This window comes from Gigantopelta aegis, chromosome 9 (genome assembly GCF_016097555.1).
Source record: "Gigantopelta aegis isolate Gae_Host chromosome 9, Gae_host_genome, whole genome shotgun sequence".
In the NCBI taxonomy this organism is placed as follows: Eukaryota; Metazoa; Mollusca; class Gastropoda; order Neomphalida; family Peltospiridae; genus Gigantopelta; species Gigantopelta aegis.
This window is the reverse complement of record NC_054707.1, coordinates 63,325,848-63,346,296: the sequence shown is the minus strand read 5'-3', so window position 1 is coordinate 63,346,296 and position 20,449 is coordinate 63,325,848. Positions and strand designations below refer to the sequence as shown.

Here is a 20,449-nt window from a genome sequence, read left to right as displayed (position 1 = left end):
GTGTAAACATCATACATCCATCATCGCACCACCACCACTCACCAGGACCAGTACTTAGGAATAAGGAGCTGAACTTGGACTTAGGACGTAAGGTAGGAAAACTTTCCTCTGTTGATCGTACAAGAGAATATTTTAATAATTATAGATAGCCTACCTACATTATAGATAGTTTCTCTACACTGTTATTTTTAGTATTTTTAGTATTATTGTAGTTTTCGTTTATTCGTTTGTTCGTTTGTTCAAAACACCAAAAACGTATAATCCCTTAGGACTTAAAGCAGAAAACCTCCCCGTGTTGAAAATTTAAGATAATACTTCAACATAAATAGATAGCTCACTTATAATAATTGATAGTTTCCGTATATTGTTATTTCTAGTACTATTACATTTGTCTTCGTGCAAAAGCGCCAAAACATATATTATTAACTACCCAAATCAATTAGTTATCAATACTATTAATAATTTAGCGCCAAAACACAAATCAACAGATCTATACTCTTCAAAAAAAGAAACGCAAAAGGGTACAAATGGGTTATAACTCCGATTTTATGTTTCCTACCGGTTCATGCTTTGTGAATATAAGGTCATTGCATGTCCCAAACACATTCCCACGGTTACATTCGATAAAACGCAGCTACTGTAAAATAAAGTTTCAAAATGTGAATATTCGCAAAAACGCAGCCACATGCAAACCATGTCACCACTGCACGTGCGTTGTCTGCACGTGCAACATGAACACCGACAGTATAAAAGTGCAGGGTGTTCGCTTGCCTGGCCTCTGTATCTGGCCGACAGTTGACAATCCAGGACATGCCACGTCTCAGTGAACCGCAGAGAAACAATGCCATCGGCCGACTAGACGCAGGCGAATCCAGAACGGCCGTTGCCAGGGCATTCCATGTGTCCCCAAGCACCATCTCCAGACTGTGGGACCGTTACCAGCAACATGGATCAACACGTGACCTCCCTAGATCCGGTCGACCACGGGTCACTACCCCCGGGCAGGACCGCTACATCCGGGTACGCCACCTTCGGGAACGATTGACTACTGCCACCTCCACAGCCGCAGCAATACCAGGTTTGCGCAGGATATCCGACCAGACCGTACGGAACCGCCTACGTGAGGTAGGAATTCGTGCCAGACGTCCAGTTCGAGGTGTCATCTTAACACCACAACACCGTCGACTCCGACTGCAGTGGTGCCAGATTCATCGACAATGGCCTCAACTGCGATGGAGACAGGTGTGGTTCAGTGACGAGTCCCTGATTTCTGCTCCGACGTCATGATGGAAGATGTCGCGTGTATAGGCGTCGTGGTGAACGTTATGCGGCAAACTGCGTGCAGGAAGTGGACAGATTCGGCGGGGGTAGTGTCATGGTGTGGGCAGCCATCTCACACACTGGCAGAACTGACCTGGTCCACGTGCAGGGCAACCTGAATGCACAGGGCTACATTGACCAGATCCTCCGGCCACACATCGTTCCAGTTATGGCCAACGCCAACGCAGTGTTCCAACATGACAACGCCAGGCCTCACACAGCACGTCTCACAGCGGCTTTCCTACAGAACAACAACATTAATGTCCTTCCTTGGCCATCGATATCACCGGATTTGAACCCAATTGAGCATCTATGGGACGAGTTGGACCGACGCCTCCGACAGCGACAACCACAGCCCCAGACCCTGCCCGAGCTGGCAGCAGCCTTGCAGGCCGAGTGGGCCACCATCCCCCGGGACGTCATCCGTACTCTGGTTGCTTCAATGGGCAGGCGGTGCCAGGCAGTTGTCAACACACGCGGAGGCCACACCCGGTATTGACTCCAGATGACCTTGACCTTGGTGGTGTGTCCTATCACTTACTCACAATGGACTAGAGTGAATTGTGAACAATCCTGCAACATTTGGTAATTATCGGACTCACCATTCAATAATTAAATCAATTCTCCAAATGTTACGACAATGTGGTTTTGCGTTTCTTCTTTTGAAGAGTATATTATTAACTTAGAACAACAAGTCAACCATTATATTAAACACGATTAATTTACTATATCTCTCAGTGGCTCCGTTCAGGTCCGCAATAACTCTACTGTCTTTACCTTCACCATTTCTACTAAACCGCTCCAACTATACCTCAAATACAGTTCGTATTAACTAGATAACCTTCTCCATTAATCCACGAGTCGACAAACTAAGAACCAACGCGCAAAATACTCAAACGACAATATGGCCACCCTTGATAGCTCTTGTCCGGTCACCAAAACAACTTCAACCGTCGGCAGTATAGCCGAAATATGTCCTAACCGAAGCCGTGACTGATAATAGCGAGACAACTGTCTCCCCCAGGTCCCCCTCTCCACCACCCCCTCAAACTCATAAACCAACCGCGCCAACCCGCAAGACAGGCAAAAAACTACCAAAAACCGGTGTTAGCACGGAAATTGAATTTGTATGCCTCAACCTCCACCTCAGCAACGCGGAAGCAGCCAGAAAACTAGCGCTTCAATCAATTGGCCGCCTACCCCCCCCCCCCCCCCCACCCCCGTAGCTCAATTAAAAGAAGAGGATCCCCAAACCTCAGCAAGAAATCTTAGTCGAATCAGATAGCGACTCAGACGTCGACGTGGAAACCGACGTTCACCCAGAAATCAAACTTAGTAACAAGTTCGAGTCCCTGGCCACCCCCGGGAAAAGCCACAAAAAGGCAAAAATGACAGGACAACCCCTTAAAGGAATTCGAAAGGTAACATTTAACCAAATAAACCCAACTCTTTACTAATACCTATACTGGCAACAGACGCCGGAGAACCACCATGCCCAAACCAAGGGGGAATCCCGGACTTAATCTACCATGCCCAACTAGCGAACGGGGACACTTTCGTAAAAGGTTCTGAAGAGGCCTTAAAATTCTTAGGGACAACCCTCCACCTAAAAACTAACCCTGACTCGGACGAATCAACTCTAATCCATATCCTTCCTGTCATGCCAAACTTCGACCCGACCAGCCCAACCCGATCGCCCAAATTACTGTCAACCCGCGAAAAACTAAGAGTAAGCAAAAAAATCCACAGTGTCATTAAAACCAAACTAATAACCTACCAAATTCTTGCCACAAAAAACTTAACTTTGACCTGCAGTTAAACCAAGATAGCCAAAACTTACAAAGCGACAACCGATCAGCCACAACCGCCGCGTCTCCAATGGACAGCCAGCAGACAACAACGGACTCGGACAACACAAAATCGAGAGTCCCAATAGCCGAAAAAAGTAAGCAAACCAAACCAAGTGGCATAGTCCAAAAAAACTCTAGCGGTAAGAACCAAACAGGAATCCCAACAGCCAAACTGCCCCCTAGAGCTACGGCAATCAAAATATTAGCGTACCATAAAAGTAGAAGCCCAATTAAAAACAATCTTAAGGCAACCAACTTCTTAAAAACTAGAGGACAAAAAGTCGGTCAATATACCAGGAAAACAGTAGCGCCAGTCAACAGGAAACTCAGCAAACCCACTCTGCCAACTAACCAAACCACCCCTCTAACCATCTCCTTCTCCAATACCACCCCTCCACCCTCCCTTACCCCCACCACTACCTCAGCCCCAAACCCCACCTCCACCCCCTCCCACCCACCCTCTATAACCCCCACCCCAACCCCAGCAGGTCCGACCAGCACCTCAACCCACCCTGCACCCCCCCGTACCTCATACCAACAAAGAAAACCCTACCCCCACCACTACCTCAGCCCCAAACCCAACCTCCACACCCTCCCACCCACCCTCTACAACCCCCACCCCAACCCCAGCAGGTCCCACTAGCACCTCAACCCCCCCTGCCCCCCCCCCCCCGTACCTCATACCAACAAAGAAAACCCCACCCGCCCAACCACCCCATCAACAACCCCCCCGGGATACCCATAACCACCAAAACCTCTACTCCGCTACTAAATGGCTAATCAAACTATACCCACTTCCAGCCCACGAAACCTCTCTAAACCGCCTAAAATTCAACAACCCGCAACTCAACATCATCGATGCCACAACATGGACAAATGGATATGTGCTTATCACAGCGGAAACAAACAAAACCAAATATATTTTCATCCAAAGCCGGCAATACCAACTTCAACCATACGAAATAAAACCATCTAAATGTCACCACTGCCAACAGTGGGGCCATGGCGCCAATAAGTGCAAACAACACAAGGAGCAGCCCACCTGCTACAGGTGCGGCCAAAAGCACCCCAGGAGCTCCCGCAATTCGCCAAGTACCCGACCCATCCAATGCCCGAACTGTCTAAGCAAGCACGTGGCCCATGATGACACATGCCACCACTATCAACGTGCGCTTAGACAGCTAAATAATAGGAGAGAACAACCAAAACAACAAATAACAAGCTACCCAACGCCAAAGCCAGTTACAACCAATATAACCTATGCGGAAAAAGTAAAAACAAATGAACAAACCCAGATAACCGAGCTAAAAACATTAATTGAAACACTGGTAGTTGAAATGAACAACATTAAAAATAAACTTAACAACTAAATCCGTTAAAAGATAAAGAAGTAAATAAATAAACCAAAATAAATTTAAAATAATATATTAATTAAACTAATCAATTACGGGACTACAGTATGGGAGATAAGTTTCCACACACCCATAATAATAAAAATAAATTTAATGGGACATGGTGCCGAACTCATTCAACTTATTAGCACCAATAACAACAAGCCAGATCTTATATGCATACAAGAAACTTGGCTAGGAAATGGCTAAAAAAAAAAAAAAAAAAAAATAACAACTAAAAAATTCAAAATCCCAGGCTATACAATATACTACAAAAATAGAGAAAATAGCACTAGAGGTGGAATAGCCACACTCATTAAAAGTACCATACCGCATAGCGAAATTAAATACGAAGCCTTAAATGCCAACCTGGAAGTCCTAGGACTTACTGTATTAAATAAAAAGATGCCTATAGACGTCATCAACGTATATAGCCCACCGGGAGCAGCCCATAAACAGCTAACTATAAACGACTACAATAAACTTATAAAACCAAGTAATAACCTAATCCTAGTAGGAGATTTCAACAGCCATAGCCCACTGTGGGGAGGTCAGCACTCCGACACACAAGGAGACATACTAGAAGATTTCATTAACATAAACAACCTAGTATGTCTCAACGATGGCAGCTCCACCTACTACCACGACCAACTAGCAACCTCATCTGCCATCGATCTTACCATAACCTCTAATAATATAGGGGCAAACGCCCAATGGGAGGTACTAGATACTCTAAATAGCGACCACCTACCCATCCTAACCAACTATAAAAGTAATATAGAATATACCGAACAAGAAAAATTCCTACCAAAATTCAAATTTAGTAAAGCCAACTGGGCAGGCTTTACAAGCGAGTGCAGCTAAATTAAACTAGAAACTAATATAGATATTGATGAAGCGACCACTAAAATCACCAACGAAATAATTAAAATAGCGGAAAATAATATACCCAAAACCAAACAACCAACAAAAAATACACCTGTCAGTTGGTGGACGGACGAAATTAAAACAAAATGCGGCTTCAGAAACAGGATGTGAAAACTCTTTAAAAAAAAACAGGTAAACCAGAATACCACACTAAATATAAAATAGCAAAAAACGAAATAGGCAAACTAATCATTGAAGCTAAACAGACCAGCTGGCAGACATTCTGCGGGGAAATTAATAACAGAACATCTATTAGAGAAATGTGGAAAAAAGTTCAAGCTATACAAGGACAACGCACGATCGCTACAGTCCTCCAAAAAAATTAAATAGCTACCACAAATAAACAAAAAGCAGATTTCCTAAGTCAAACATTTAGTAAAAACAGCAGCAACGAAAATTTCCCTAAAGAATTCTTTGATAACCTTAAGAAAGATAACAATTTACCAACAAATGATACTATGATGGATAAACAACCTAACACGAATAATCTAGAATTTAATAAACCACTAACAGTAATAGAACTAAAAGCGGCCATTAAAGCAAAAAAAAGCACCGCCACAGGGCCAGATCAAATCAGCTATACTCTACAAAAACATATGCCAGATGTAACCCTAGAGGTAGTGTTATCGCTCTATAACAGAATCTGGGAGGAGGGCCGAATGCCCACAGCATGGAAGCATGCAGAGTGTTTCAGCCTCCCAAAGGCAGGAAAAGACCACTCCCTCCCGGGGAGTTATAGACCGATAACACTCACATCGCACATGTGCAAAACGCTAGAAACCATTATCAATAAAAGACTAAATAACTACTTACTAGAGAATAAACTAATTACAAACGTACAAAGCGGATTTAGAACTAAGCACTCAACAATAGACCAGATAGTTAGACTCCAAAATAGCATAAATGACGCCTTCCGCAAATCCAACAAAGTATTAGCAATCTTTATAGATATTGAAAAGGCATTCGATACGGTATGGCGCCTGGGACTACTCAATAAACTAAAAACTAACGGTATTAAAGGCAATATGTTCAACTTCATTAATAACTTTATTCACAACAGATCAATATCAGTCAGAGTAAATGGACACTACTCACATAAAACCGAAATAATCAATGGTATCTCACAAGGCTCGGTCCTATCACCAACCTTATTCAACATATTTATCAACGACATAAATAAAGCACTCAATGCTAAAAGTAAAATTAAATCAACCACTCCGCTAAATACAGCACTATTCGCCGATGACTGCGCCATTTGGCGCACAGGTAGAGTAATCAAAAATCTATTTAGCCTAATGCAAAACGATATGAATAAACTAAACAAGTGGGCCCAGGACTGGGGCATTAAACTATCGGAAACCAAAACAGTCTGTATGCTATTCAATAAAGGCAACTCAGCCGATAATCTCCAAATAACTTCAAATAATAAACCAATCCCAAGAGTCAAAAAATTTAAATTCCTAGGAGTCACATTCGACTCAAAACTAACCTTTAGTGACCATATAAACAATATAATCAGACAATCTAAAAAATACTCTAAATCTACTAAGAGCAATCTCAGGCACCAGTTGGGGGGCGTAAACGGAAGCAATGCTTATGGTTTACAAAGCATGTATACTCTCCAGGATAGACTATGGAGCCCAAGCCTACAGCTGCGCCGACCCAAAAATTAGACGTTATCCAAAACCAAGCACTTAGAACAATAGCTAAAGTTCCACCCAATACTAGCGGCCAAAGCTTAGAAGTAGAATTTAACATCATGCCACTTAAATACCGCCGCAATATTCAACATCTCAACTATAACCTTAAAATTCATTCGCTTAAGTTAGACCACCCAGTTCAGGATCTTACTCCTATAATAACTAAACCAGGACTAGAATTTAACAAAAATAAAAAACTCAATGACTCATTTGCCACTAGGGCTAGTAAACTAGAAATAGAGGTAGGAATCGATAATATACCAGTGGCTCTATACTATATCAATCAGCCTATGGAATGCCACACTCCATATCTAATTAAAAAAGCCACAGACGAAACACCTTTTCCACCATTTAAAAAAGTCCTGTTTGAAGCCGCAGCCAACGAAAATTACCCTGAGCACACCCACATCTACACGGATGGCTAAAAACCCCACAGATAATGGTAGGGTTGGCTTCGCAATAGTCGAAGAAAAAATATCTAAACACTCCAAACTTGTTAAATACGCCAGGCTGTCAGACAATCTATCAGTCTACACAGCAGAACTGACAGCCATCTACGAGACACTAATCTGGATTAAAAATAAACAATACCCTAAAAGTGTCATCTTCTCAGATAGTCTTAGCTCCATCCAATCTCTCCAAACTAATAAATCTACCAGGCCAGACATCTTATCAGCTATCCACAATAAACTCCACGAAATAAACCAACTTAACCTAACAGTAGTATTCGAATGGGTCCCAGCTCATGTAGGGATAATTGGCAACGAAGTAGTTTTTGACTATGGAGCCAAAACTGCACTCTCAATCACCAGTACAATTACTGCACTACCACTAGGAATAACAGAGTTAATGTCAAAAGCAAAAAAACACTACATAAATCAATGGCAAGCAAACTGGGACCTTACAAATAATACATGGCACTATAACATCAAGCCACTAGTCAACTCAATAAGACCTAAACACAAAAACACTTATGTGGTTAAGCTAATCACTAAATTACGCCTAGGTAAATCTTCACAACTTAACAGCTGCTCCTTTACCAAACTAAACCCAGAATGTGACTGTGGCACCCGGGAAGATGTGAAACACTACCTCCTGGATTGCACGCTACATACCACTTAGAGAAAACTAATGATAGAATCAATAACCGAAGCCAACCACAATAAACAAATCACGCCTAACTTCCTACTAAACCCGGACAAATATCTAAAATATAAAACCTTCAAAGCAGTCTATCTATTCGTCCAGTTCACCAAACCAAAGCTATAAATAGACCAACAACAGGCACTCATAACCTTCCACTAGTACGCCCCTAAGAAGGAACTGCTACCAATTCGAACTCTACTCGATGCTTCCCAACCTGGGGGCCAAAGGTGAACAGGTAAAAACAAAACCTATTATAGTGCTAATAAAGTATTTATAGGAATTACTCAAAACCACCCACTTGTAAGCCCCTACATAAAAGCTGCAACCAATATTGAACTCGGACCCGATGCGCTCTAATGCAGGTGGCCAAAGGTGGGTCGGTAGCGAATATCCTAATAATAACATTGAATAACCAAACAAGTCAACCAGGATAGGAACTCTAACTATCACTTTCTCTTTTTACAGCACGCCCATTTATCCAAACCAGTCAACCATGATCCAGGAAAAAGCACATGTATATATCGCACAATTTATGTACTCGCACTATGCACTTACTATTAATGAACAAATAGCACACCACGGTAAGTCACCCACCCAGAGCCCAGAGGAACAACTGAACTCCAGAGAACAGAAGACAAATCAAGTAAGATAACAAACCAATAAGAAATCAAGCCTAACTAACTACCCTATACTACCAACGATTACAAACATGGATATTAGTCATTTCATCAACTAGTCATTTCCATAAAGCAATAGCCAGGGGACGGGTGTAGCTCAAAATTATTTACCTAACTAAACTGGGGTGTCGTTTGAATGTGTGAATGTGAAAGATTGTTCATTGTGATTGGTGGCATTTGGTTGTGTGCTTGACAGATGCTCGTTGCTCCCCTGCGTGTTCATTGATAATAAATTAACTATGCAAGCAATAGGCTTTTTAACCAATACATACACTATAAGGGCTCGCCCTTTAAATTAGATACCTAGATTAGTCTAATTGCCCCCCCCCCCCCCCCCCACCGCCATTGTGTTAAATGCTACACAAAGACGGAGGGGGAGAGGTAGTCGTGAAGACCGTTGGAATCATTAGAGTAGGGACGTAAGACATTAAGTACAACCTTAACACCAAACTAGGACTACATACGGACTACACGCTCACCGCAACAGTACACAGGATGCATTGACTAATGATAACAATGTATCCGCCCCCCCCCCCCCATTTAATGGCCCAGCACGTGCTCTAATAAGGAACCGGACAAAAGAATACCGGTTCCGAGTACACAATTGCAATGCACCCGGGGGAGGCCGAACAAAAGAATATCAGCCTCCCCCACCCAATCCCCAAATACTTGCTGCTGGGAAACTGTACTTGGTGTCACTAAGGAGGAAGCGGAGGACCATGTCAACATCAGCACGTCGACCACCCCGGAACAAAACGCCTTGCCTACCAGTGTCTACACAATTGCACGAGTCTCCTCTGGGTTGTCATGCCACGACCAGAAGATGTCAGGTCCTTATAAGGACCCTACGGACAACCTAGGGAGACAACCAGCATCACGAAGGTCTATAATTAACGAGCTACTCTCGACCCACTAACGAGCTATTCTCGATTTAAAACCTATACTAGCTTGCACATTTACCTTTCGACCGACCGTTCAAAATTGCGCCAAATTTCCTTAACAAAAATGCGTACCTTTTCTCTTTGGCATTAACAGCTCCATTCAAATTCCATAGCACCACCACCACCCCTCCCGCTACCGATTCAATCGGGCTGCTGGTGCTCCCTTGCACCTGACAGCGTAGGCGGTCCCTCCTTGCCCCCCCCCCCCCCACCTTTCCTGTCATGGACGGAGGAGCCGGCCAAGGCCGGCTCTTGTGCCCACGACAGGCGTGCGCTACAACAGCTTGTTCTGAATATGCACGTAAAACCCTATGACCTGACCTGACCTGACCTGACCTGGAAACATCATAACAATGGCAGCACACCCTAAGCAGACTCGTTCAATTCCAACTTCTGAAACTAAGGTCTCACTACGTAGATGCTATCTGAAATCAAAACCCGTGTTAAATTCCCAAACAAGATGCCTAATAGAACAGGTTCTCGTTTGTTCTCGTTCATACCATTATACCATTTTGAAAATATTTTATATTTTCATTTAGGTTCACTTCAAAGTTGAGAACATTTACATCTCAGTTTTACCACATGATCTCCATTTGGTTATAGTATCTTTCCTAACGGCGATTCTTTTACCGGTCACCTGTTGCGCTGTACACCCATTTCTCAAAATGAAAATGCACAATATTTCAAAATAGCATGAGCAAAATGCAGTCATTATTATTCTTAGTATACGCACCGGATCAACGATGAAGAATATCTGGTCTTCTTTTAGAAGAAGGTCAAACGGTTTTGCCTGGAAACGAAAGAATGAAGTTTATAATCATAATTTCAATGTAATATCATTTATATTATCTTAACATAAACATTAAACCTTTCTATTTTATTTACTCTTTCGACCCCGATCTAGATCAGTTCTAAAAAATATCATTATTTAATTGATACATTTTGGTTTGTGTGACTATTCACAATTTATATTAAATGTTTTTTAAGAATTCTCATAAAGATAATACAATTTAAAATGTTCCTGTAATAAATATGAAAGTTAAAGTTTGTTTTGTTTTGTTTAACGACACCACTAGAGTACATTGATTTATTAATCATCGGCTATTGGGTGTCAAAATAATAAATATAAACGACAAAACCGTATACGTAATTAAAATCGTATCTCAGCACAAGGCAGAGTCGAAATGAAGTTTTGGTTGCTTCCATGATCGACTATCAGGTGCTCGTTCCTGAGAGGACAGCCACTACCTAGGATATCCGTAACAGGATGTTTCATCCCCTTGCACTGCCTATAAGAGGACTGCCACCCCAAAGACTAGTTTAGAAAACCCAAACAAGATAGGGTTCAATGGAATGTATATAGTTGTGATGGCTTGCACTCATGAATTACGGCAAAAAGTGATCATATCAGGTGTTTGTGAAAGGTGAACATATTCTGTCCCATCGGTGACACCTGTCATGAGCACAGCCTACAGCCATCAAGTCCATAGTTGAAATGTAAACGATATTTCGCAAAACCGATGAAACATCATGTACAAAGTTCAAATAGTCAGTCATTAGTCATTATTTTAGTCAGAGTAATACCTCGGTGGCGTCGTGGTTAGGCCATCGGTCTACAGGCTGGTAGGTACTTGGTTCGGATCCCAGTCGAGGCATGGGATTTTTAATCCAGATACAGACTCCAAACCTTGAGTGAGTGCTCCGTAAACCACTTGCACCGACCAGTGATCCATAACTGGTTCAACAAAGGCCATGGTTTGTGCTATCCTGCCTGTTGGAAGCGCAAATAAAAAATCCCTTGCTGCCTGTCGTAAAAGAGTAGCCAATGTGGCGACAGCGGGTTTCCTCTAAAAAAAAACAGTGTCAGAATGACCATATGTTTGACGTCTAATAGCCGATGATAAGATAAAAAAATCAATGTGCTCTAGTGGCTCATTAAATAAAACAAACTACTTTTTGCGTCATAATGTGAAATGGCCTCTGAGTGTCTAACATAAACACATTCGAAGGCTCTCGTGAGTCCCTGGATATTCTAACCAATCTCTAACGGTTATGGAGTCATTCTTGTGACGTTGTGGTGTTGCAGGAAGCTTTAAAGGAACACAGGGAGTGGTTTCAATCGGGAATTAGGAAAGTATTCACATCATCATGAGTCACTCTTGTCAAAATATCCTATGGATTCAGCCTTTTGCAGAAATACGATTTTAGCACTGTTAATGGTTTCGTCGTTCATAATTATTAGTGTACCAATATGTGTAGAAGCACGTCTATCATGGGCACACGGTTTGGTTATTTTTAACCCGAGACAGACAGATTGGTTAGTTCCGAGTGGGGTGAGTTAATGCACGCAATGGAATTTAGAATTTTTTGTAGTAATGAAACCAGGTTTTGATCGCAATACCTGAATTAGAACTATTTCTGTTAGCTGGTCCCTAACGTCACGTGGACTGCAAACGATGACTCGTTTTTGGCGGGAAAGTTGGACGTTTCTGAGTACTTCCCTCGTCATCTCTTTAACTCGGGTTGATTTGGGGTCGACGGTGTATGGAATTAATGAGACGCCGCTGTTTATCATTTGATGGGCAAGATTCTGGCACTCTGAAACAAATAATAATGACGATGATGATGATGATGACGCTGATGATGATGCTGCTGATGCTGCTGCTGCTGCTGCTGATGATGATGATGATAATGAAAATAAATAATAATGATGATGATGATGAAAACAAATGATGATGATGATGAAAACAAATGATGATGATAATGATGATGATGACGATAATGAAAATAAATAATGATGATGATGATGAAAACAAATGATGATGATGATTATGATAATGATTATGATGATGATGATGCTGATGCTGACGATAATGAAAATAAATAACGATGATGATGAAAACAAATGATGATGATGATGGTGATGGTGACGATGATGATATGATGGTAATTTTAAATATATAACTACTAAATTGCTCTGGTCTCAAATAACTTCAAGACCTGAAATTTGAAATACTCATTCATTTACTGGTAAGAAAAACAGACAGAAAGGGAAAATATACAAAATTGGCAAACTGAGAGTTTTTGTCGTCCTTTAGTAGCCATTGGCAGGCATATTTGATTTTGTTTGCTTGTTTTATATTGTTGTTGGTGGTGGTGTTTGTGTTGTTGTGTGTTTGTTTCTTGATGTTTTTGTTTGTTTTGTTTGGGTGTGTTTTTTTGTTGTGTTTTTTTTTTTTTGGGGGGGGGGGTGTTTTTGTTTGTTTTTTGGGGGGGAGGGGGGTTGAGGGAGCGGTATGGGAAGGACATGCACATTATATATGCTAATTTTTGGTTCACCTAATTCGGCATATTACATTTCGAGAAATTATCATGAAACAAAACTATTGACTTCCAAATGTCCACCATACGCCATAACCAGTAAAGAGTTATCTCACCCTGATTGTCGGCCGAGCTCTCCGGCATGACCATGACGGCGCTCATCCACTCGTTGAGCCGGAAGTAGTCGACGACGGCCATGTTTTGCTCCTGGGCGGACGGCCTGATCTCGACCAGCGTGTCCCAGTCCGTGGTGTCCTGAACGCGACTCATGTCGATCCACTCGTAACCCTTGTAGTCTGTGACCAGATACGGGATGTTCATCCGCTCCAGGACCATGGCCAGATTCGTGTAGAAAGGACCGATGATGATGTTCAGCATGTCGGCGCCTTGGTTGTGGAGAGCTGAAAACGAAAGGAGGGGAATCTGCTGAAGTTACCCCATAAACTTAGGCATACTCATGGTATTAACGCACTTGCACAATGTCCCTAAGTGACGTTGCAGGACGCGATAAGGATGTTTGGTTTAGTGAGTGAGGTGGTAGGAGAGGGAGGGGGAAGGAGAGACAGAGAGAGAGAGAGAGAGAGAGAGAGAGAGAGAGAGAGAGAGAGAGAGAGAGAGAGAGAGAGACAGAGACAGAGAGAGACAGAGAGAGACAAACAGAGAGACAGAGACAGAGAGAGACAAACAGAGAGAGACAGTCAGACAGAGAGAGAGACACGCACACAGAGACAGACGGACAGAGAGAGAGAGAGACAGTGACATACAGACATACAGAGAGAGAGAGAGAGAGAGAGAGAGAGAGAGAGAGAGAGAGAGAGAGAGAGAGAGAGACATATAGTCAGAGCGAGACAGATACAGACACACAGACAAAGAGACAGACGGACAGAGAGAGACAAACAGAGAGAGACAGACATACAGTCAGATAGAGACACAAAGACAGACGGAGAGAGAGAGAGAGAGAGAGAGAGAGAGAGAGAGAGAGAGAGAGAGAGAGAGAGAGAGAGAGAGAGAGAGAGAGACCGTTCATATACAAATGTATACAAACGTGTTGTCACGGGGATCCTATAATACCCGTAACTGAATAAAACACGATTATCCAAATATCTCTCCTAACTGTATATCTATTAGATCTCTCTGTATCGGGCAGGCTACTACCCGAGTGGCCCGGCTCTAGGGGTAATCAGAGATAAGATCTTATATAAATATATATATATGTAGCACGTTTAGTTCACTAGAAAACACAATACACTTTAGAATCTGTATTAACACTAACGCTGACAAATGCACTTGCCGCAGTTAAGTTAATTAACAACAACGATGTATTAACAACCCAGAACTAATCACTTGATTAGTTAATCATTAGGTGTCTAGTTTACACAATATTCTAATCACTTCACCGTGATACAACACACACCCGTGTGATAATGAAGAACGTTGCCAGGGGAACTTAATTAATCCAGGAATTACAACTCTATTCCTCACCGGTTAATTTTTACTTAACCCTTAAATACTCATTCGGTAACCTTGTAATACAGAATTAATACTGGTACATATCACAATAAAGACAATAACCTACAATTTACCTAGCTCCTCTAGGATTACCAGCTAAGCTTTATCTTACCAAATACTCGTTATAAATATATTAGAACAGTGAAGCCTACAATTTACTTTGCAAGATTACCGGAGACACTGTCTAAAGAATATTGGTATAATACAGTATTAAAATAATTAAAGTCACATCAATCACATCAAGGTTATACAACAGAGCAGAAATATATATTTACCAAGTCCTGTCTGAACTGATATAGTTCGTTCAGTGGACAGCGTCCGTTCCCCTGCAGCGTTCCCAATGTTTCTCCCCGAGCTATCTAACCTCCTAGCTATTTATTCAAAACCCCCAGACTGGCCCGGAGACAGTGAACAACGCCTGAAGGCAACAAACGCGCCCAACGCGGGACCTAGCGTTATGATGTGCTATTTCCACACGCGAGCCCAACTCCCAGAGACGTTTATTGTCTTAGATGTCCAGACTGACCGTCTGCAGTTCGCTAATTTGAACCACGGTCGCAAGACAGATCTCCAGGTGGTATTACGTAATCAAGCTGCACCTGGCATCTAGTGTGTATTGGTTGGCCGAGCTAGCCCACACCACAATGGACATCGCCACAGGCGAAAAGATAAAAGCATGTTCCGTCACACGTGTATATGTGTGTTCACGCGCGTACGGGTTCGCCCATGCATGTGACATAGTAAAAAATATTATTTCTTGTTAAATGTATCTTTGTGTTCGTTTGATATTTAATAACAAATCTGATTAGTGTATAAAAAATATTAAAATCCAATTAGTGTACACAATACGACGTTATACACCATTTTGTTATTCCGCTCACGTTGTTCTCTGAGTGGGACGTTTCGCAATTCCATCAACGAAATTAATATATCACATTTCCCTTTTTCCGCTTTTATTGAACAAACATTAACGAACTGCCAATATTGAATTATACAGATATCGCATTCTTTCATCACAGCTTAAAAGTAATAGAGCAGATTTTGTTTCCATATCACAAGTATGATATTGTGCACTCTGGGGAATTCACATGCTTCTGAATACGATTTGTAAATGCGCTAGTGTCCCAAATTGTACAGTTACTCACAGTGTGTGAGATTAATCCTAAAAGTTTCGACCCGTAAAAATGGACACTAAGTTTTGTTGAGTTACAAACCTGTAACACATTTGGATAACATTACAAGAGAGTGATACAAGAGTCTGTGACGTTGAAACGGTGAAATATCGTTAAACATAGACTAAAACAAACTCGACTCCATAAGTGTTATTCTCAGACGCACGTGCGTTTTTAAAAATATGAAAAATGCATTTTGAGGGTGACCAGAAACACTTCGAATGTACGGAAATGGATAATCTAAACAATAAAATATAGGCAATGTTTGATTTCAGTGATCATGAACGGTTCTAATTGTGAAAAATATGCCTTAGTGTTTAAAAAATACGGTCTGTGTCTTTAAACCACTAGTCCATGGTATTTGCATCACAAGTATACGAGTAATTTAAGACTTCGAATCGAATGATTTCCGATTGCAAATATTTTTTTTGAAATTAAACAAAATGATGTCGATTACTAAATCGGAACCCAAACGAATGTTGGCGATGCTTGCTGTCCGCGGGGGATTCTTTGAACAGCCTGCTGTTTTTCGTTGACGCTTTCTAGACTTGTTTTTATGTTACGCATTAAACCGAATGACCACTTCGGAAACTAGTCAAAATAGTTTGCAAACGTTTAGCGAAAACCGGCTGGCTGAACGTAGGCCAGATGTCTCTGGCAATTAAAACGGCCCATTTGGCGGAATTTACAATTACACACAAAAAGCAAATAAACAAACAAACCATTGTCAATTAACGAAATTGAAAATATATCATATTTCATGGATTGAAATAAGTCACTTTGTTGTTTTTAATAAAAATACAAAATACAAAAGTGTTTATTCAAATTTAAGGACTCCAGCCCACAGTACATCTAATTTGCTCATCTGCATACATGTATTCAAATTTAAAATGATATATATACATTTACATGTATGTGTATATATATATATATATATACAAAAAATGGTGTACATTCAAATTTCAATACAGCATATAAATAAGTACATGTAGCATTTGTCCCTTTGTTTTGCTCCGTTACAAACATGGCATATATTCCAGGTTAGTATTAAAATCATTTTAATATTGAATGATGTTGTTAGCGCTTAAATATAACTATTCTGGACATATTGGTAGGTAATAAAATATATTTAAAGTCAAAGGTCGTGTATTTCAGGTCTTTTTTACTTTAAGGCTAACATAGTAATTCTAAAAGGATAGGGTTTTTCCCCTTCTTTTAACGTTCAGATACTGGATTAGACTCTATCTATCTATCTATCTATCTATCTATCTATCTATCTCTCTATCTATCTATCTATCTCTCTCTCTCTCTCTGTCTATCTATCTCTCTATCTCTCTGTCTATCTATCTATCTATATCTCTATCTATATCTCAAATAGGCATACCTTTAATGGACTGACTTACCCGATCGAATTCCCCCCTGTATTACTGTCCACCCGTCCGTCTGTAACCTGAGGTCGGTTTCGATGTGTAGTGAGATGTGCTGCGGCTCCTGGAAACATCTCTTCACGTCTCCCGTTCTCTTGATGTGCTCCTGAATGACTCGCTGTATTGTGAAGTTAGAATCCTTCACCAGGTGACCTGATAAAAGACACAGTTGTTATTAGAGCCGTACCTACCAGGGCTGACGTGGGCTGGGGTGGAGTATTAGAGCCGTACCTACCAGGACTGACGTGGGCTGGGGTGGAGTATTAGAGCCGTACCTACCATGGCTGACGTGGGCTGGGGTGGAGTATATGAGCCGTACCTACCAGGGCTGACGTGGGCTGGGGTGGAGTATTAGAGCCGTACCTACCAGGGCTGACGTGGCCTAGGGTGGAGTAAGGCTTTGAATTAAAACATTAAAATATTTTTAAACTACTTAGCCAACAACTCAATTTAATTAAGGGGCGGGACGCAGCCCAGTGGTAAAGCGTTCGCTTGATTTAGGATCCATCGCCGTCGGTGGGCCCATTCGGCTATTTTTTACTACAGCCAGTGCACCACGACTGGTATATCAAAGGCTGTGGTATGTGCTATTCTGTCTATTGGATGGTGCATATAAAAGATCCCTTGCTACTAATGGAAAAATGTTTCGGGTTTCCTTTCTTAGACTATGTCAAAATTACCAAATGTTTGACATCCAATAGCCGATTATTAATAAATCACTGTGCTTTAGTGGTGTCGTTAAACAAAACAAACTTCAATTTAATTAATTTCGACTTACATGGCATGATATTATATTTATGCTTTAGTAGTTCACGAGATATAATTCAATACTGAAATAAAGTTTGTTTTGTTAAAGCCCCGGTCACACTGTCAAGGATCAGGATGCCGGGTTAGCCAGGGATACAATCCGGCATCATTCGTGACAATCCGTTGTGGTCCGTACTAAACTGTACCGATCCTTAGCGATCCGAAGCGACTCGTAGAGCTCCCCGTTGTCAATTAACCCCTCTCCTTAATAATTCTTGGTTTATTTGTCGAAAACCGCAGTTAAACCGTGGTTCATCCGTAGGGGACCGCGGATAGACCACTATCCGGGTCATCCGTGAGGTTTTCACCCGTCGTGGATCCGGCCAGACGATCCTTGACAGTGTGACCTGGGCTTTAACGACAACACTATAACACATTGATTTATTGACTATTAGATGATAAGCACTTGGTAATTTTTATATATAATCTTAGAGAGGTAACAGGCTACATTTTTTTCATTAGTAGCTAGGGATCATTTATATGCACCATCTAACAGACAGGATAACACATACCACGCCTTTTATATACCAGTCATGGTGCACTGGCTATAACGAGAAATAGCCCAATAGGCCCACCGACGGGGATCGATCCTAGGATATGACATCTCATGACATGATATGACATAATAACATGGACCATATCTGGTTTAAAAATACCATTTCTGTGTAGTTGAAGAAGACCCATATTACTGTGCCCTGATTCAATTTCATTGCCCCGTCATTCTCCGTGTCATCCCACCCCAAGATAGTTTAGTCTAGGCATTACAACATAACATAATACAACACAACACAACACAACACAACACAACACAACACAACACAACATAATTTACAATAACACAACACATCATAACATATTACATAACATAACATATTACATAAAATAAAATAACATAACATAACATATTAAAATATTAACATGACAAAACATATCACATATAACATAACACATTACATATTACATATAACATATTACATATAACATAACATAACATAATAAACATAACATGACATATAACAACATAAGAAAAAAAAACACAACACAATATAACATAATATTACAAAAATCACAACATAACATAAAACATTTTTAAAAAGTATTGTAAATAATTTACCTATTGTCAGTGTGTATGCTTTTCCGTTGCCCGATTTTGGACATCGTCCCTCGACTACTGGAGCAGTGAATGACCACATCAAATACAAGACACTGGCGGTCACCACTGACCAACTCGTCTTGCTTCTGGCTCTGCTGGAGTTGGTCATCCCTGAGATATACATTATCTCAACACACTTGTTAAACAATTATAGGGTATACCAGATGCTTCGATGAAATTAACTTCGAAATGCGTTGGTATCTTAGTAGGCTTTACTTCGAGAAAGAATTTCAGATTTCAGGAGGTAATTTGTGATCGCACGTGATTTTTTCTGAATTGGCCGTCTATGTAAATCGTAACACTGTTTTCTTTGGCTAGTCACAGTAGTTACCTCTTTTGTTGTAACTATGGGTGGTTTTCTGGTTATACAGGAGTTTCTCTGTTGCGGGTCAAATGGATGTTTCTCTGTTGCTAGTCAAAAAGTTGTTTCTTTGCTATGATTAAACCAGGTGTGTCTCTTTTGCGGGTCAAATGGATGTTTCTCTGTTGCGAGTCAAAAAGTTGTTTCTTTGCTACGGCTAAACCAGGTGTGTCTCTTTTGCGGGTTAAATGGATGTGTCTCTGTTGCGAGTCAAAACGTTGTTTCTTTGCTATGGCTAAACCAGGTGTGTCTCTTTTGCGGGTCAAATGGATGTTTCTCTGTTGCGAGTCAAAAAGTTGTTTCTTTGCGATGACTTAACCAGGTGTGTCTCTTTTGCGGGTCAAATGGATGTTTCTCTGTTGCGAGTTAAACAGGTGGTTTTCTGCTCCGGGTCAAATTGATGTTTCTCTATTGCGGGTCAAACAGGTGTTTCTTTGATGCGGGTCAAACAGGTGTCTCTTTTTTTGCGGGCCAGACAGGCGATTCTCTGTTGAGGTTCATACAGGTGTTTTGTTTTCTGTTACAGGTCAACTAGGTGTTTCTCTGTTGCTAGTACAGGCAATATTTTGTTCCTGATCAAATTGATGTTCGTGTGTTGCGGGTCAAACAGGTATTTCTCTTTTGAGGGTCAAACAGGTCTTTCTTTGATGCTGATCAAACCGACCCAACCGACATTTCTCTGTTGCGTGCCACACATATGTTTGCTGTTGGTCACACATATGTTTAATGTTGGTTACGTCACGGAAC

General features: G+C 41.3%; 1 protein-coding gene across 1 annotated transcript in view; it reads right to left on the bottom strand.

Moving 5' to 3' along the window:
• Positions 1 to 20,412, bottom strand: part of LOC121381359 (glutamate receptor ionotropic, kainate 1-like) — a 29,573-nt gene extending 9,161 nt beyond the window's left edge. The window contains exons 1-5 of the mRNA XM_041510641.1: positions 19,303 to 20,412; positions 17,358 to 17,534; positions 13,390 to 13,674; positions 12,354 to 12,550; positions 10,686 to 10,742 (exon numbers count right to left, since the gene is read on the bottom strand). Of these exons, the coding sequence (XP_041366575.1) occupies positions 10,686 to 10,742; positions 12,354 to 12,550; positions 13,390 to 13,674; positions 17,358 to 17,534; positions 19,303 to 19,465 (879 nt within the window). The 5' untranslated portion in view covers positions 19,466 to 20,412. The remainder of the gene's footprint in view (positions 1 to 10,685; positions 10,743 to 12,353; positions 12,551 to 13,389; positions 13,675 to 17,357; positions 17,535 to 19,302) is intronic.
• Between the last annotated feature and the right edge of the window lie 37 nt (positions 20,413 to 20,449).